Genomic DNA, 19024 nt, shown 5'->3' on the forward strand with positions numbered 1-19024 from the left:
AATGAGAGACACAAGAAACGAATGGTGATAGACTATTCCCAAACTATTAATAGGTATACTCAATTAGATGCGTACCCTTTGCCTAAGATTGATGAGCTTATCAACAAAGTATCTCAGTATAAGGTTTTTAGCACTATTGATTTAAAGAGTGCTTATCATCAGATTCCTATTGTTAAGAAGGTCTAATGAAAGGGAGGAACTGAAAGAAATCAGTATTTGTAGGGAAATGGTGTTAGGGAAATTGATGGGATTGAAGGTCAATAAATCCCCAGGGTCTGATAATCTACATCCTAGGGTACTTAAGGAAGTGGCCCTAGAAATAGTAGATGCATTGCTGGTCATCTTCCAAAATTCGATAGACTCTGGAACAGTTCCCATGGATTGGAGGGTAGCTAATGTTACCCCACTATTCAAAAAAGGTGGTAGAGAAAACGGGGAATTATAGACCGGTAAGCCTGACATCGGTAGTGGGGAAAATGCTAGAGTCCATTATAAAAGATGTAATAGCAGAGCACTTGGAAAACAGTGACAGGATCGGACAAAGTCAGCATGGTATTACAAAAGGTAAACCGTGCTTGACTAATCTACTGGAATTTTTTGAGGATGTAACTGGTAAAATAGATACAGGAGAACCAGTGGATGTGGTGTATTTGGACTTTCAGAAGGCTTTCGATAAGGTCCCGCATAAGAGATTAACGTGTAAAGTTAAGGCACATGGGATTGGGGGCAAGGTACTGACTTGGATAGAGAACTGGTTGGCAGACAGGAAGCAAAGAGTTGGAATAAACGGGTCTTTTTCCGAGTGGCAGGCAGTGAATAGTGGGGTACCGCAGGGATCGGTCCTAGGACCCCAGCTATTCACAATATATATTAATGATCTAGACGAGGGAACTAGATGTAATATCTCCAAGTTTGCAGACGACACAAAGCTGGGTGGGCGTGTGTGCTGTGAGGAGGATGCCGAGAAACTCCAGGATGATTTGGACAGGTTGGGTGATATGGCAGATGCAGTATAATGCGGATAAATGCGAGGTTATCCACTTTGATGGCAAAAACAGGAAGGCAGATTATTATCTGAATGGCAATAGATTGGGAGAAAGGGAAGTGCAACGAGACCTGGGTGTCCTTGTGCACCAGTCGCTGAAGGTAAGCATGCAGGTGCAGCAGGCGGTTAAGAAGGCAAATGGTATGTTGGTCTTCGTAGCGAGAGGGTTCGAGTACAGGAAAAAGGATGTCTTGCTGCAGTTGTACAGGGCCTTGGTGAGACCACACCTTGAGTATTGTGTGCAGTTTTGGTCGCCTTATCTACGGAAGGATGTTCTTGCCATGGAGGGAGTGCAGCGAAGATTCACCAGACTGATACCTGGGATGGCAGGAATGACGTATGAGGAGAGATTGGGTCGATTGGGCTTATACTCGCTGGAGTTTAGAAGAATGAGAGGGGCTCTCATTGAAACTTATAAAATTCTAACAGGACTAGACAGACTAGATGCAGGAAGGATGTTCCCGATGGCCGGGGAGTCCAGAACCAGGGGTCACAGTCTAAGGATAAGGGGTAGGCCATTTAGGACAGAAATGAGGAGGAATTTCTTCTCCCAGAGAGTGGTGAACCTGTGGAATTCTCTACCACAGAAGGCAGTAGAGGCCAATACATTAAATATATTCAAGAAGGAGTTAGCTATATTTCTTAGGGCTAAAGGGATCAAGGGATATGGGGAGAAGGCAGGGCCAGGGTACTGAACTTGGATGATCAGCCATGATCTCATTGAATGGCGGAGCAGGATCGAGGGGCCGAATGGCCTACTCCTGCTCCTATCTTCTATGTTTCTATGTTTACAGTGGCTGTTTTTATAGTTCAAAGAAGACACACCCAGTTAGCAATTCTTTTTATCATTTGATATTTTAGCTTTATCACTGTTCATCAAAGGCTGCTATACAGCTCACATACTCTAGATTTCTCCTGTGAGCAATGGAAAGACTAAATGGGGTGTGGTGAATTTTTGATTTTTAAGTAAAATATTACTGCAATTTTTTGGGAAATAATTTTGATTAAAATGTATCAGTTACAATTTTGTCTAATATTTTTCAGTACTGTTAAATCTTCACTGGTGGGCTGCTTACTTACTAGTAGCTTCATAAGCATGCATAATATGGGTGCTCTTACTGTAAGAACAGTGTTCCTGTTCTTCAGGGACTGGAGGTGCGCTTCTACTTTCTCTCTTTTAATACAGAGATCATGAAGAGACTGCTTTGGAGTTACCTGCAAAATACATGGATTATTAATCAACCTAACTGCATTTACCTTTTTTGTGTTTGAAAAAAAAGTTTGAATTAATGGTCAATTTTATATTAAGTGACTTCACATTAAAAGTAGACAGTAGTAGAATCCATTTGACTTACCAGATCAAAAATGTACCAAACATTTCCATTTAATGCATTGTTGAATATCATGCCAGGTCCACAATGCTGAGCTGATGATCAATTTTGCAATACTGTGTTTCACATATCTTAAAATATGTTTACTCGGGCAGGCTGTCCAAACAAGGGGATTTGACCCCATGCCATAAGCAGTCACATTCTTTCCTAATGAGCCCTCGCACATTTATTGGATAAACATTCTCACACACCTTCATGGTGCCAGTTTTGTATGCAAGATCTAAACTTTATATTTACAACAAAACATATTTACATTTAATAATGAACAACTATTTGTTGCACAACATAATCGGTCAGTCTCTCAATGCAGGATCTGGACTCTGCTATACCCTGTTGTTTCCGATCACTTTTACCATCAGCATTACAAAAGCAAGTCGCCCTGAGCCCTCAATGCGCTTTTGCCATTTCCCATAACACATAGGCTACGCAATCAACTGTTTGACATAATTTATCTTTAACACATGACAAAAGGATAATAAACCAGCAAGAGTCAGGAAAAAAAAGAAAAATCACCCAAGTGACTCCCCTTGTGACTATAGGTGCTTAATCTTTCTCTTACACGTGCTTCTACGTGGTGCTTCCCCTGTGGCTTCAGCAGATGTAGAGGCACCTTGCTGACTAGGATGCTGCGCCTGCTTAGACGCCTTTGTCGGGCGTCCTCTGGATTTGGGAGCCTGGGAGGGCTCTTCAACAGTCTGCTCTTCCTGTGGCTGTGCAGGGGCTGAAACGGCCATAGAAACATAGAAGATAGAACATAGAGTAGGCCATTTGGCCCCTCGAGCCTGCTCCGCCATTCAATACGATCATGGCTGATCATCCAAATTCAGTACCCGGTCCCTGCTTTCTCCCCATACCCCTTGATCCCTTTAGCCTTAAGAAATATATCCAACTCCTTCTTGAATATATTTAATGTATTGGCCTCTACTGCCTTCTGTGGTAGAGAATTCCACAGGTTCACCACTCTCTGGGTGAAGAAATTCCTCCTCATTTCAGTCCTAAATGGCCTACCCCTTATCCTTAGACTGTGACCCCTGGTTCTGGGCTCCCCGACCATCGGGAACATCCTTCCTGCATCTAGTCTGTCCAGTCCTGTCAGAATTTTATAAGTTTCAATGAGATCCCCTCTCATTCTTCTAAACTCCAGCGAGTACAAGCCCAATCGACCCAATCTCTCCTCATACGTCATTCCTGCCATCCCAGGTATCAGCCTGGTGAATCTTCGCTGAACTCCTTCCATGGCAAGAACATCCTTCCGCAGATACGGCGACCAAACTGCACACAATACTCAAGATGCGGTCTCACCAAGGCCCTGTACAACTGCAGCAAGACATCCTTGTTCCTGTACTCAAACCCTCTCGCTACGAAGGCCAACATACCATTTGCCTTCTTAACCACCTGCTGCACCTGCATGCTTACCTTCAGCGACTGGTACACAAGGACACCCAGGTCTCGTTGCACTTCCCCTTCTCCCAATCTATTGCCATTCAGATAATAATCTGCCTTCCTGTTTTTGCCACCAAAGAGGATAACCTCACATTTATCCACGTTATATTGCATCTGCCATGCTTTTGCCCAATCACCCAACCTGTCCAAATCATCCTGGAGTTTCTCGGCATCCTCCTCACAGCACACACGCCCACCCAGCTTTGTGTCGTCTGCAGATTTGGAGATATTACATCTAGTTCCCTTGTCTAGATCATTAATATATATTGTGAATAGCTGGGGTCCAAGGACCGATCCCTGCGGTACCCCACTAGTCACTGCCTGCCACTCGGAAAAAGACCTGTTTATTCCAACTCTTTGCTTTCTGTCTGCCAACCAATTCTCTATCTAAGACAATACCTTGTCCCCAATCCCATGTGCCTTAACTTTACACGCTAATCTCTTATGCGGGACCTTATCGAAAGCCTTCTGAAAGTCCAAATACACCACATCCACTGGTTCTCCCTTATCTATTTTACCAGTTACACCCTCAAAAAATTCCAGTAGATTCGTCAAGCACGATTTACCTTTTGTAAATCCATGTTGACTTTGTCCGATCCTGTCACTATTTTCCAAGTGCTCTGCTATTACATCTTTTACAATGGACTCTAGCATTTTCCCCACTACCGATGTCAGGCTTACCGGTCTGTAATTCCCCGTTTTCTCTACCACCTTTTTTGAATAGTGGGGTAACATTAGCTACCCTCCAATCCATGGGTACTGTTCCAGATTCCATCGAATGTTGGAAGATGATCAGCAATGCATCTACTATTTCTAGGGCCACTTCCTTAAGTACCCTAGGATGTAGATTATCAGACCCTGGGGATTTAGCAGCCTTCAATCCCATCAATTTCCCAAACACCATTTCCCTACAAATACTGATTTTTCAGTTCCTCCCTTTCATCAGACCCTATGTTCCCCGACATCTCTGGGAGGTTATTTGTGTCCTCCTTTGTGAAGACAGAACCAAAATATGTATTTAATTGGTCAGCCATTTCTTTGTTCCCCATTATAAATTCCCCTGATTCTGACTGCAAGGGACCTATGCTTGACTTCACCAATCTTTTTCTCTTCACATATCTATAAAAGCTTTTACAGTCAGTTTTTATGTTCCCTGCAAGCTTACTCTCATATTCTATTTTCCCTTTCTTAATTAATCCCTTTGTCCTCCTTTGTTGAATCCAAAACTGCTCCCAATCCTCCGGTTTACTGCTTTTTTTGGCCAATTTATATGTGCTCTCCTTGGATCTTATGCTATCCCTAATTTCCCTTGTTAGCCACAGTTGAGTCACCTTTTTTGTTTTATTTTTATGCCAAACTGGGATGAACAAATTCTGTAGCTCATCCATTCGGTCTTTGAATGTTTGCCATTGCCTATCCACCGTCAACCCTTTGAGTGACATTCCCCAATGAATCCTACCCAACTCGCGCCTCAGACCATCGTAGTTTCCTTTATTTAAATTTAGGATCCTAGTCTCTGAGTCGACTACTTCATTCTCCATCTTAATGAAGAATTCTATCATATTATGATCGCTCTGACCCAAGGGGCCTCGTACAACAAGATTGCTAATTAATCCTTTCTCGTTACATAATACCCAGTCTAAGATGGCCTGACCTCTGGTTGGTTCCTCGACATATTCTTCCAGGAAACCATCCCGTAAACACTCCAGGAATTCCTCCTCCACAGTATTGTTTCTGATTTGGTTAGCCCAATCTAGATGTAGATTAAAGTCACCCATGATGACTGCTGTGTCCTTATTGCACGCTTCTCTAATTTCCCGTTTAATGCCATCCCTGACCTCCGCATTACTGTTTGGAGGTCTATATACCACTCCCACTAACGTTTTCTGCCCCTTGGTATTTCTCAGTTCTACCCATACAGATTCCACATCATCAGAGCTAATATCCTCCCTTACAATTGTGTTAATCCCTTCTTTAACCAGCAATGCTACCCCACCTCCCTTTCCTTTTTGCCTATCTTTCCTGAATATTGAATACCCCTGGATGTTGAGTTCCCAGCCTTAGCCACCCTGGAGCCATGTTTCTGTAATCCCAATCAAATCATAATTGTTTACCTCTATTTGCATAGCTAATTCATCCACCTTATTACGAATGCTCCTCGCATTAAGACACATAGCCTTCAGGCTTGTTTTTTTAACGCTCTTAGACCTATTAGAATTATTTACTGTGGCCATGTTTGATTTAAACCGTTGATTTCTCTGACTGCCACTTTTGTTTTTCTCCTTCCTATCTTTTGCTTTTATCCTTGTTTCCCTTTCCTCTGTCCCCCTGCTCAGGTTCCCAACCCCCTGCCATTTTAGTTTAAACCCTCCCCCAGAGCACTAGCAAACACTCCCCCTAGGACATCGGTCCCGGCCCTGCCCAGGTGCAAACCGTCCGGTTTGAACTGGTCCCACCTCCCCTAGAACCGGTTCCAATGTCCCAGGAATTTGAATCCCTCCCCCTTGCACCATTCCTCTAGCCACGTATTCATCTGAAATATCCTTCTATTTCTACTCTGACTAGCACATGGCACTGGTAGCAATCCTGAGATTACTACCTTTGGCGTCCTATTTTTTAATAGTCTCAGTTGTCTCTGCAAAGTGGGACTCTGACCGAGGGCTCCGTAGTGGCATGGTCGTGTGAGCGCTTTGAGAGGAGCCCACACTTCCTTGTGTCCTGCCAACAACATCCCTCTCATGGGCCAGCCGCACCTCAGTGCTGGCAAGTGGTTGGAGGGCAACTCGCCAAAGCTCCTTCAACAGCACCTTCCAAACCCGCGACCTCTACCACTTAGAAGGACAAGGGCAGCAGACGCATGGGAACATCACCACCTACAAGTTCCCCTCCAAGCCACACACCATCCTGACTTGGACCTGTATCGCCATTCCTTCACTGTCGCTGGGCCAAAATCCTGGAACTCCCTTCCTAACAGCATTGTGAGTGTACCTACACCATATGGACTGCAGCGGTTCAAAAAGGCGGCTCGCCACCATCTTCTCAAGGGCAATTAGGGATGGGCACTAAATGCAGGCCTAGCCAGCGATGCCCACATCCCATCAATGAATTAAAAAAAAAAAAACATCAGGGGGACCATGAGGACCCGTATCTGCACTGGCAGTCCTCCTCAAAAGGGCGTCCATGAAGCTCTGGTCTCTCTGCTCAATAGCTGCCCATCGCTCCTCCAGAGATGTCATTCTATTCTGAACAGTCACCATGGGCCCGATTTTCTGGATCGTGCGGGAAATGTTCGGGTTCCCCGAATGTGGGGTTCCGACCCGAAAAAAAATGGGTCAGCCAGCTGGACGCAATTTTCCCTCAAGTGGCCAATTAAGTTCCAGCGTGTGGGCAGCCTTGTTAAGTGTCCATTTCCAGTCAGAAAGCCCCACAGTATGATGTCATCATTCGTGGTGCTTTTAAAGTGTCCAGCAAGCTTCTCCAGCTCTGCAGGCTTCTCAACCACTCTTGCACAATGGCAGAGGAGCCTGCACCAGCTGCTGCCAGCGGCAGAGGCCGAGCTGCGGCCAAATTCAACGAGACGTCACTGCAGACCTTGGTGGATGGGGTAAGGGCCCACAGGGAGGTCCTTTACCCTCGCTCAGGGAGGAAGAGGCCTCCCAAAGAGTCCAGGGCTGCCTGGATGGAGGTGGCAGCAGAGGTAAACTCTCTGGGAGTCACCCGTCGCACCTGGATGCAGTGCAGGAAGTGCTTCCATGACCTTCACCGCACAGGGAAAGCAAGTACGAAGTTTCCATCACCCTCAACCTGATCCCCATTGCCTTTCCCCAACAGCACTCAGCTTCAGCAATCTCTTCCTCCACATCCCACTTCACAGTCACATCCATGCGCCCTTACCCATTCCGTATCTCTCTATGCTCACATTCACATAACTATTCCACCATCCAGTCTTGTAAATAGTTTTAATGCCATCATTTTCCTGTACATAAAAAATCTGGTGGCAGCTGCTGCAGTTATGGCGTCTGTCATTTGGAGAATGGGGATATCACATAGAGGCCTTAGGATAACTTGCAGATGTCAGCAAGCTGGTCAAATAGGTAGGAAAGTGTAGGCATGGGTCACTGTCCATGGTCAGTTAAGAAGCAGTGAGGCTGCAGTGTTTGATGTACCAGGCTACGCAAATCTGCCCAGGATGAGTGCGTTCCTTGCATTCCGCCCAGCAATGTTCTCGCGCACTGGTGCCGCTGGTTGTCGGGCCTCTGCAGGATCATCATCCTCCTCCTGCTGCCGACGACGACGGCTAATGAGTACTGTAGGGCTCCACCTGATCTATTGAGGCATCTGAAGCGCATCTTCAGCAATCCAATGGTTTGCTCGATAAAGCATCTGGTGGTAATGTGGCTGCAGTTGTAGCGCTCCTCAGCTTCGCTGACTGGTCTCCTCAACGGCGTCATTAGCCAAGAGCGCAGGGGATATCCCTTGTCTCCAAGTAGCCATCCTTGAAGTTCGTTTAACGGAGGCACAGTAGACTGGCGCAGTATGAAGGAGTCATGGCAGCTGCCAGGGAACCTGGCATAAACATGCAAAATCACCACCTTGTGGTCACACACCAGCTGAACGTTAAGGGAGTGGAAGCCCTTACGGTTGACAAAAACTCCTGGATTGCGGTGGGGTGCCCTAAGGGCCACGTGTGCAGTCAAAGACGCCCTGCACCCTTGGAAAGTCTGCCAGCTGAGCTAATCCACGCGCTCGCGCCGTCACACTTGCGCGATCCCTGGTGAAATGGATGTGATTGTGCGCGAGGGCAAAGAGGGCATCGGTTATCTGTGTGATGCAAGTGTGTGTGGCCGCCTGGGAGATGCCGCTGATGTCTGCTGCTGATCCCTGGAAGGAGCCTGAGGCATAAAAGTTGAGTGCGGTGGTGACTTTGACAGCCACTGGTAAGGGTTGTCCACCTGGTCCTCTGGCCTGCAGGTCTTGCTGCAGCATTGCGCAGATGTCAGTAACTACCTCTCGCGAAAGTCGGAGCCGCCTCTGGCACTGCTGCTCAGTCATGTTGAGGTAGCTGACCCTATGTCTGTAGACCCTGTTTGGGGGGTATCTCCTGCGCCGACGGCCTTCCATGCACTGGCCCCTTCTGGCCTGTGCTGCCCCAGGTCGCTGAGCCGCAGCCTGCCGCTCCTGCTGGTGCCGCTGTTGTTGCTGGTGATGCTGTTGCTGGAGTTGTTCCAGCCTCCTCTGCTGTTGGAGATCCTCTAATGCCAGGAAGGGAATGAACAAAAGGCCTCCCATGCTTCTGGCAGATGCCTCCGTTGAGGAGGCGCTGAGTTAGGGTGGTGAGAGGGGCTTCCCAGGAGCTCACACTGGAGAAGTGTGTGAGGCTCCAACCTTCCACAGCTGTACCTAAGCCTTCAAAAAGTTGCCCCAAGCCTTCAGCAACAAGGTCCTGCAGCCTGCAAATGCTGCCTGTTTAAATCTCTTCAGTCCTGATTGACTTGCAGCTGAAAGCAAGCAAGCCAACTCTGTTCACGCCAGGTTTCATCAGCAGTGTTCCCACCAGGCGTGTTTTACGTGGGGGAAGCCAGAAAATTGCAAGGGCCCTTGAAAATAGGTTTAAACATGCTAATAATCGGTCATTAGGCTCCCGCCGACCATTCCCGCCTGTGGCGGGCGGGACTGATTCGGGTCCCGCTGAAATACGGGGCGAAAGTCGGGTGGGGGGGGGGGGGTCGCGACCCCCTATTTCTGCAATTTTCGGCCCCCGCCCACCTGAAAACCCGCCCGACGGTTGGGAGAAAATCGGGCCCATGTTTTCCTGTCACTGGCGACTTATTTCCTCCATGGCCGTAGCCATTCTTTCCACTGAGGTAGCCAGCCTATCCACGGAGGTTGCCATCCTATCCATGATGGTGCGTTCGTGCGCCATTGCCTCCACCGCGGCAGTGCTGATGTTAGAGATGCACGCCTCCATTCTCTCCACACTCGCACTAACCCCGGAGGCAAAGCCTTCCAGAGACTCCTGCACTTGTTCCTGTATTTCCCGAATCACTCTTTTTCTGATGGCCCCAGAGGCACAGCATCTGCTTGCAGCTCAGCAGAGCTAGGAGATTGCTGCGACCTCCGCCGAGGATTCTCCACTGCTGTCGCTGTCTCCACCATGTGCTGATGCTCACTTGTGCGCTGTGATAGACCAGGTGGCAACACTACTCTAATTTGCGAGGGCCCCACCGAGGTGTGCGCTGGTGCTGGGTGCACTGAGTCCTGGTGACGCTGCTCCCTCAGAGGCTTCAAGTTCCTTGAGGATTTGTCCGGGTCTTCATCCTGGATCATGGGGAGGGGGGCGCTCGATGGTCCTGTGGGAGAGTAAAGGCATGATTTAGACATCTGATATTGATGTTGCAGACACATCGTTTTCAGCAGATGATACAATTCGATTCTCCATGAACATTATATGCCATTACTTTATGAGAGGGATCAAACTCTATTATGTCACCAGCTTCCTCTAGTGTGTCCGTCTCTCCATCGCCCACTTCCAGGTCCTCGCCGCCTTCAACAGTCTCATTAGCAGCCTCCTCAGCATTGGTCAATGTTGCTAGGGTAGGTGTTCCTCCTCCAGTCATTGCTGTCTCCCTCTTACTGTGGGCTATCTTTTCCTGCAAGGAGGGACACAAGCAGTGTTTCAGCCACAGTGATGGAGTAAGTTTGAATAATCCCTACCATAGAAGCTTTGAGGGAGACGAAGATGGGGTAAGGTACCAAGAGGAAGGTAGCTCCCTGTGTGTTGTTAGTTATTATCACTGCATGACAGTGAGAGCGAGTCTAAGGGGTGCATAGGCAGGACGCTGAAGTGATTCAGTGCAGAGACGGAGATGGCTAGGAAAGGGTGCCAGGGAAGTAAGGGTAAGGTGGGATGTGAAGGAGGAGGCTTAGAACGCAGAGTGCTGGTGATGAGAAGAGAAGGGAAGCAGAGTGAAGGCAAGTGTGATGGGATACTCACTTTTGATGTTCACACAAGATCATTAAACCTTTTGCAGCACTGGATCCATGAGCGTGCATAAATGGACCTTGTGCTCACTTCCTGAGCAATGCGCAGCCAGGCTGCCTTGGTCTGCTGAGGAGGCTTCCTCCGGCCATCAGGAGGGAAGAGAATCTCCCTGCACCCTCTGACAGCATCCACAAGAACTTGGAGGGACTCATCATTGAAACGAGGAGCTCCCTTGCCTCTGGAAGAAGTCATAGTGTTTAAATCAAGTCCAGGAAACCACAATAGAAAGGCTCGGGCTTTAAAAGCAGCTGCTATTATGACGACATCGGAGGCAGCCAGCCGACCCGATCCCACTCATTGGGCCGGCCAGCGCGCCTCCTTGAATTTAACAAGCTCGTTGAATAAAAATCGCACTTTTGCAAATCGCACATCTGCAGCTGATCCCGCTGCAAGCGTCTCCTGAACCCGCCCACCACGCATCCCGACTCCAACCTGCCTCGGGAATTAAAATCGAGCCCCACGTCTCTTCCCTTAAATAGCTGCAGCACCGTAATGGTCAAACCGTCAAGCTTGCCCCATGATAATATTAAGTGTGCAACTGTCCCTTCTGGATGCAGGAGATCAGATTCTGCTAACAAAGCATAGAGTCATAATGGCACAGGAGGCCATTCAGCCCATCGAGTCTGTGCCGGCTCTCTAGAGCAATCCAGTCAGTCCCATTCCCCCACTCTATCCCCGTAGCCCTGCAAGTTTAGTTCCTGCAAGTGCCTATCCCCTTGAAAACATTGAGTGTGTCCACTTCCACCACTTTCGTCGGCATGAGTTCCAGGTCATCACCACTCGCTGCATAAAAAAGTTTTTCCTCACGTTCCCGCTGTATCTCTTGCCCAAAACCTTAAATCTGTGTCCCTAGTCCTTGTACCATCAACTAGTGGGAACAGCCTTCTCCCGTCTAGCCAATCCAAACCCGCCATAATCTTGTACATCTCTATCAAATCACCCCTCAACCTCCTTTGCTCTAATGAAAACAAATCCAGCTTCTCCAACCTGTCCTTATAGCTGAGATCCCCATCCCTGGAACCATTCTGGTAAATCTCCTCTGCACCCTCTCAAGTGCCTTCACATCCTTCCTAAAGTGTGGTGACCAGAACTGGATGCAATACTCCAGTTGTGGCCTAACCAGTGCTTTATAAAGGTTCAGCATAACTTCTCTACTTTTGTACTCAATACCTCTAATTATGAAGCCCAAGATCCCATATGCTTTGCTAACCACTCTCTCAATATGTCCTGCCACCTTCGGGGACCTATGCACATTAACTCTCAGGTCCCTCTGTCCCTGAACACTCGTTAAAACTGTGCCATTAAGTGTATATTGCCTCTCCCTGTTCCTTCTGCCAAAATGCATCACCTCACACTTCTCTGTATTAAATTCCATCTGCCACTTGTCTGCCCATTCTGCTAGCCTTTCTATGTCCTGTTGCAGTCAATTGGTATCATCCTCACTGTTTGCCACACCCCCAAGTTTGGTGTCATCGGCAAATTTAGAAATTCTACTCTGTATTCCAATATCCACGTCATTTATTTATATACATATCAAAAAAGCAATTTATGTTAATGAATGTAATGAATTATAATGTGGAAATTATAAACACATTTTGATTTATTTATAACTTTAATGATTCCCTTCATGCTCTCCAAAGCAATGAGTTCTTCGATCATGTTGAAGTCGTCAACTCCTCTCATAAAGAGATGCACAGCTCGATGGTGTCCATGTTGGCAGTCCTTTCAGCCTGGCTATACCGCACAAAATTCTGGTCCTTTTCGACCAGTTGTATTGTAACATTCTTAGACACTTTGTGCCGCAATTTACCTATAACACCATACAAAGTTTACAACAAAGGCTATTGCTGCAGTGATCCATAATGATGCAGTGACTTCACCTGACGAAGGAGCAGCGCTCCGAAAGCTTGTGATTTCAAATAAAGCTGTTGGACTATAACCTGGTGTTGTGTGATCCATAAACACTTAGTAGTGATCTGCAAACCTGTCTTGAAAGATACGATCCTCAAAAATGTATTTTTCCTTTTCTTGGTGTCACTACCTGCCATTTATACCTAACAAGATAGCTCAAAAGATGGAAGTAGGGTATTCGGGGGCTTTTGTAATGTAGGAACAAATCTTTTTTTCAGTGCTGAGAGGTTTAGCAATGCACAGTGAATAAACTAGTTATTCAAATTTTGTATTTGTAACATGCAATTATGATTTGGAACGACTCATAACTGATCATTACCAGCACATTAGAGTCACATTTGTGTTCTGTGATAGTTGTATTTTGTTTCATTGGCAATCATGATTCACACAAGAAATTTAAACATGTAGAAAACTTAAGTTTTAAGTTTCCAATGTGACTTAAACTTTTGGACAAAATATTTTCAAAAATCACAGGGTTTTATTGCATTGGCAACAATGTTGATTGTTCCCATATTCCATCTGTACTAAAAATCCAAATGCCATCCCCTGCCCACACAAAAAGAATCTGTACCTCACCTTTTTACTCTCCACATCTGCCTGGGTCTCTATCTGCTCTTCTGTCCTCTTCTACCACTTGTTCTGTGTTGTCTACTGCTCCAAGCTACTTTCTACATAGTGTCAGCCTTGGCTCTGTGGTAGCGCTCTCGCCTCTGAGTCAGAAGGTTATGGGTTCAAGTCCCACTTCAGAGACTTGAGCACATAAACTTAGCCTGACACCTCCATGCAGTACTGAGGGAGTGCTGCAATGTCAGAGGTGTCATCATTTGGATGAGACGTTAAACTGAGCCCTTGTCTGCTCTCTCAGGATATAAAAGATCCTGTGGTACTATTTGAAGGAGCGGGGCAGTTTTCCCCACTGTCCTGGCCAATATTTATCTGGCAACCAACATCACTGAAACAGATTATCTGGTCATTATCTTATTGCTGTTTTAGGAACCTTGCCGTGCCCAAATTGGCTGCCACGTTTCCTACATTACAACTGACTACACAGTTAATTAGCTGCACTTTGGGATGTCCTGGGGTTGTGAAAGGTGTTATATAAATACTAGCTCTTTGTCTCTTAACTCTGCTGCCATTGCCACTCTTGCTGGACCTGTTGCCATTGCCACAATCTGTCTACCATAATTTACTAGGTCTGTCTTGAAGTTTACAGCTTCTCTATGAACATTGGGTGCTTACTAAGGATGGCACAGGATATGTTGTTATTTTTACATCATTTTTATATCAGATATTCTGCAATTTGTAGCAGTCATTTCTTGGAAGTTTCAGCCTCTCTAAACATCTCTGGGCCAGAGAACTGGTAGAGACTGCTTGCTGATTAGTGCTTCTTTGGTGATCTGAATTGACCAATTGGGAAACAGAAGGAGGTAGGAAAAAGATAAAACTGAGAACCGAGTTCTGTACAAGAAGAGTTAACTACTGACATTTGCACAGGTCTAGAAGTCTCCTGCCTGCCTATTCAGTTGTTTGGGGAATGTGTGTGACTAATAGGGACCTAGAAGGAAGAAAATATTGAAGAGGAAAAGGGCATTTAGAAATATATCTCAAAAAAACTTTTAATCTGTGATGCATTTCCTTATCTCCTCCCATGTCAAAATAGTTTACGGACCAATATGTAGGGTTATCATTGGCTAAAATAAAAGTTAACATCTTCAATACAATGTGTTTTAAAATTCTGCTTTTTTTTTGCTAATATTTTAGTAGAGATGTTTAAATATTTCATATCTTGGATAGTGAGTGATTTGATGATGAAGTGCTCAGTAATTGGCATCAGGTGATTTGAAAATGTTATACTGTTTTTACCATTTAAGCTGAAATGTAACACTAGCTCACTAGCTTGATCTGGAGATACTCAGCAGGTCAGGCAACATTTGTGAAGAGAAACAGAGTTTCAGGTCGATGACCTTTCGTCAGAAACGTTAACTCTGTTTCTCTCTTCACAGATGCTGCCTGACCTGCTGAGTATCTCTAGCATTTTCTGTTTTTATTTCAGATTTCCAGCATCTGCAGTATTTTCTTTTTGTACTAGCTTAGTCTGTATATACTTGTTCATTAGAATTTGTGGTTTGCAAGTACAGTAATAATAGAACTTTCTTGATATGTCCCAAAGTGCTTTACATTGAATGAATGACTTTTTGAAATGCAGTCATTGTTATATCGGCAAACATGGCAGCCAATTTACACGCAGCAAGTAAATGAGGTGAATGACCAGATAATTTATTTTTAGTGGCGTTACTTGAGGGGAGCATGCTGGTTAAGATACCAAGATAATTCCTCTTCAAACAATGCCATGGGATTTTTATGTCCATCTGAAAAGGCAGATAAGAGTTTCGGTTTAATGTCCCACCTGAAATACACTACCTCCAATAATGCAACAATCCGTTAGTATGTACTGATTAAGTGCTCAAATCCAAGAGTGGGGTTTGAAGCTGCAACCTTCTGACTCTTCGGTAAAAGAAGTAAGAAGTATTTCAGTGATGCAAAATAATATTTGCTCACCTGTGATTAGTAATGTAGAAAATTGGCATCTGTGCCAGTATCTGATATGATATATGCTTAACTGACTTTTTTAAAAGATTCTTTCTTTTGTAAAGAAAGACAAAGCCAGAATTTGCGTTCAAAATAACAGTGAGGCTAATGGCGCTCATCGTTATTTATGCATAAGTGGTACAGCAACTTCAGGCGAGGGGCAGATGCGCAGTTAAACGCGAATATCCGAAATGTTGCTGTCCCGGTTGTGCCGTTCTGCCGTAGCTTTGCGAAAATAACGCGTCGCTCTCTGCCTCACCATTGAAAGGCATTGAATGGCGTGAAGTTGCTGTATTTGCGCAGTAGATACAAACTAAACTCTCCACAGAAAGTTAAGTCTTGTCATTTCAAGCACAAGTACCCTTTTAATGATGTGATAACTGTTAATTACGGCCAAATAACCTCTCTGACAGTGAAAATTAACTATTACAAGTGTGGAGTTTCATTCCTTCAGGTATTAATTGTTGGAGATTTTTTAAATATCAAATTTAAAATTTATTTTTACTTTTCCTTTCTGTCTTTTTTTTCCTACCTCTCTTGATCCAATCTTTCTTTCCCTTGCTTTATTTCTCTTTCTGTACCTGATTTGACATTGAATTGACCCACTCTAATATACATTTCCTTCTCAGTCCTTGTGCTGTTTATTTCACAATCCTTCAGTCTGATTGGTTAAGGAGATACACAGTTGCTTGCCCTGTTCACTCAGGTCCCAGATGCCCTGTTTCTCTCGCTGCGACATTCTCATTTTGCACTTTCAGCAACTTGCCACGCAAAAAATTAAAAACCTAAACATGCAAGGGCAAGTCTAACTAACGGCAGATGCCCTGCTACAGTAAATTGTGGCCCATACATGTCCCAGGACATCGCTACAGGAGTTCCTCAGGGCAGCATCCTTTGGCCCACCCATCTTCAGTTGCTTCATTAATCATCTTCCCTCCATCATAAGGTCAGAAGTGGGGATGTTTGCTGATGATTGCAGTGCTCGGTTGCATTTGCAACTCCTCAGATAATGAAGAAGTCCGTGCCCGCATGCAGCAAGACCTGGATGACATTCAGGCTTGTGGCAATTAACATTCGCGCCACACAAGTGCCAGACAATGATCATCTCCAACAAGAGAACGTCTAACCACCGCCCCTTGACATTACCATCACCGAATTCCCCACCATCAACATCCTGGGGGTCACCATTGACTAGAAATTGAACTGAACCAGCCACATAAATGATCAGAGGCTGTGTATTCTGTGGTGAGTAACTCGCCTCCTGACTTCCCAAAGCCTTTCCACCACCTACAAGGCACAAGTCAGGAGAGTGATGGAATACTTTCCACTTGCCTGGAAGAGTGCAGCTGCAATAACACTCAAAAAGCTCAACACCATCCAGGACAAAGCAGCCCACTTGATCGGCACCTTATTCACCAGCTTAAACATTCACTCCCTCCACCACTGGTGTACCATGGCTGCAATGAGTACTATCTGAAGGCCATGTACAGCGGTTGGTGCTGTTCCCTGCATTTCTCTTGTAATTGACGTGTGGTGAAGATCATGTCCATTGTGCCCTTTAGTGGGTGGAATCTGCATTGTGACTCTGGGAGAAGCCCTTCGGCCACTGGGAGAAGGCGATTGAGGAGGATTCTTGCGATGACTTTCCCTGTGGCAGACAGCAGGGAAACTCCTCTGTAATTACCGCAGTCGGACTTGTCACCTTTCTTGAAGATGGTCACGATTACGGCATCTCTGAGATCCCCTGGCATGCTCTCCTCCTTCCAGATAAGAGAAATTAGTTCATGAATTCGCGCCAGTAGTGCTTCTCCACCATGCTTTAGTGCCTCGGCGGGGATTCCATCTGCTCCTGAGGCCTTGTTGTTCTTCAGTTGTCGGATGGCCTTTTCAACCTCATGCCGGGCTGGGGTTGTGCTGAGATGGTGGTGGGTATCATGCTGTGGGATGGAGTTGAGGACACTCGCGTCTTAGAAAGGCCTTCGACACTGTCGACCGTGAGGGATTATGGAGTGTCCTCCTCAAATTCAGCTGCCCTCAAAAGTTTGTCACCATCCTCCGCCTGCTTCACGACGACATGCAAGCCGTGATCCTGACCAACGGTTCCACCACAGACCCAATTCACGTATGAACCGGGGTCAAACAAGGCTGTGTCATCGCACCAACGCTCTTCTCGATCTTCCTTGCTGCAATGCTCCATCTCACCCTCAGTAAGGAGTGGAGCTAATTTACAGAACAAACGGGAAACTGTTCAACCTCCGTCGCCTCCAGTCCAGATCCAAGGTCGTCCCATCTTCTGTCGTCTGCGCTCACTCGGAGGTCGAACTCCAAACCATCGTCAACACCTTCACCGAAGCGTATGAGAGCATGGGCCTTACACTAAACATCCGTAAGATAAAGGTCCTCTACCAACCTGCCCCCACCATATAGTACTGCCCCCCCGATTATCAAAATCCACGACAAGGCCTTAGACATCGTGGACCACTTTCCATACCTCAACAAGGGCAGACGTCGACGACAAAGTCCAACACCGCCTTCAGTGTGCCAGTGCAGCCTTCGGTCGCCGGAGGAAGAGAGTGTTTGAAGACCAGGACCTCAAACCCGACACTAAGCTCATGGTCTACAGAGCAGCAGTGATGCCCGCCCTGCTGCATGCCTCAGAGACATGGACCATGTACAGCAGGCACCTGAAAGCACTGGAGAGGTACCACTAACGCTGCCTCCGCAAGATCCTGCAAATCCATTGGCAGGATAGGCGCACCAATGTCGGTGTTCTTGCTTAGGCCAACATCCCCAGCATCGAAGCTTTGACCACGCTCAATCAGCTCCGATGGACGGGTCGCATTGTCCGCATGCCCGATACGAGACTCCCAAAACAAGCGCTCTACTCGGAGCTCCGGCATGGCAAGAGAGCCCCAAGTGGGCAGAGGAAATGCTTCAAGGATACCCTCAAAGCCTCCTTTGAAAAAAAGTGTAACATCCCCATCGACACCTGGGAATCCCTGGCCCAAGACTGCACAAAGTGGAGGAGAAGCATCCGGGAAGGCGCCAAACACCACGAGTCTCTTCGCCGGGAGCAAGCGGAAGCCAAGCGCAAACCGCAGAAGGAGCGCACGTCAACCCAAGCACCCCACCCACCCGCCCCTTCAACCACCGTCTGCCCCACCTGTGACAGAGACTGTAGGTCCCGCATTGGACTCATCAAGTCACCTGCAAACTAATTTTTAATGTGGAAGCAAGTCATCCTCAGTTCCGAGGGACTGCCTAAGAGGAGTACTATCTACAGGATACACTGCAGCAAGTCACCAAGGTTTTTTCAGTACCACCACCCAAACCTATGACTTCATCCACCTAGAAGGACATGGGCAGCAGGTGCATGAGAACACCACCACTTCCAAGTCACACACTCGTCTTGGACATATATATATCGGTGTTCCTTCATCATCCCATGTCAAAATCCTGGAACTCCCTTCCTAACAGTACTGTGGGAGCACCTTCACCACACAGACTATAGTGGTGAAAGAAGGAGGCTCACCACCACCTTCTCAAGGGCAACCATGGATGGGCAATAAATTCTGGCCTTTTCAGTGATGCCCATATCTCCCA

The 19024-nt window shown here is 46.4% G+C and overlaps 2 protein-coding genes across 3 annotated transcripts in view; one reads left to right on the forward strand and one right to left on the reverse strand.

Moving 5' to 3' along the window:
* zcchc4 (zinc finger, CCHC domain containing 4) overlaps positions 1-19024 on the forward strand; it is a 104230-nt gene that overhangs the window by 38965 nt on the left and 46241 nt on the right. The window lies entirely within an intron of this gene.
* The window catches only part of LOC147123155 (zinc-binding protein A33-like), a 58653-nt gene that overhangs the window by 19447 nt on the left and 20182 nt on the right, over positions 1-19024 (reverse strand). The window contains exon 3 of the mRNA XM_085968023.1: positions 2165-2260. Within this exon, the coding sequence (XP_085824149.1) occupies positions 2165-2260 (96 nt within the window). The remainder of the gene's footprint in view (positions 1-2164; positions 2261-19024) is intronic.

Source organism: Somniosus microcephalus, chromosome 2 (assembly GCF_052327205.1).
Source record: "Somniosus microcephalus isolate GS21.2 chromosome 2, FLI_Smic_1.0, whole genome shotgun sequence".
Taxonomy (NCBI): Eukaryota; Metazoa; Chordata; class Chondrichthyes; order Squaliformes; family Somniosidae; genus Somniosus; species Somniosus microcephalus.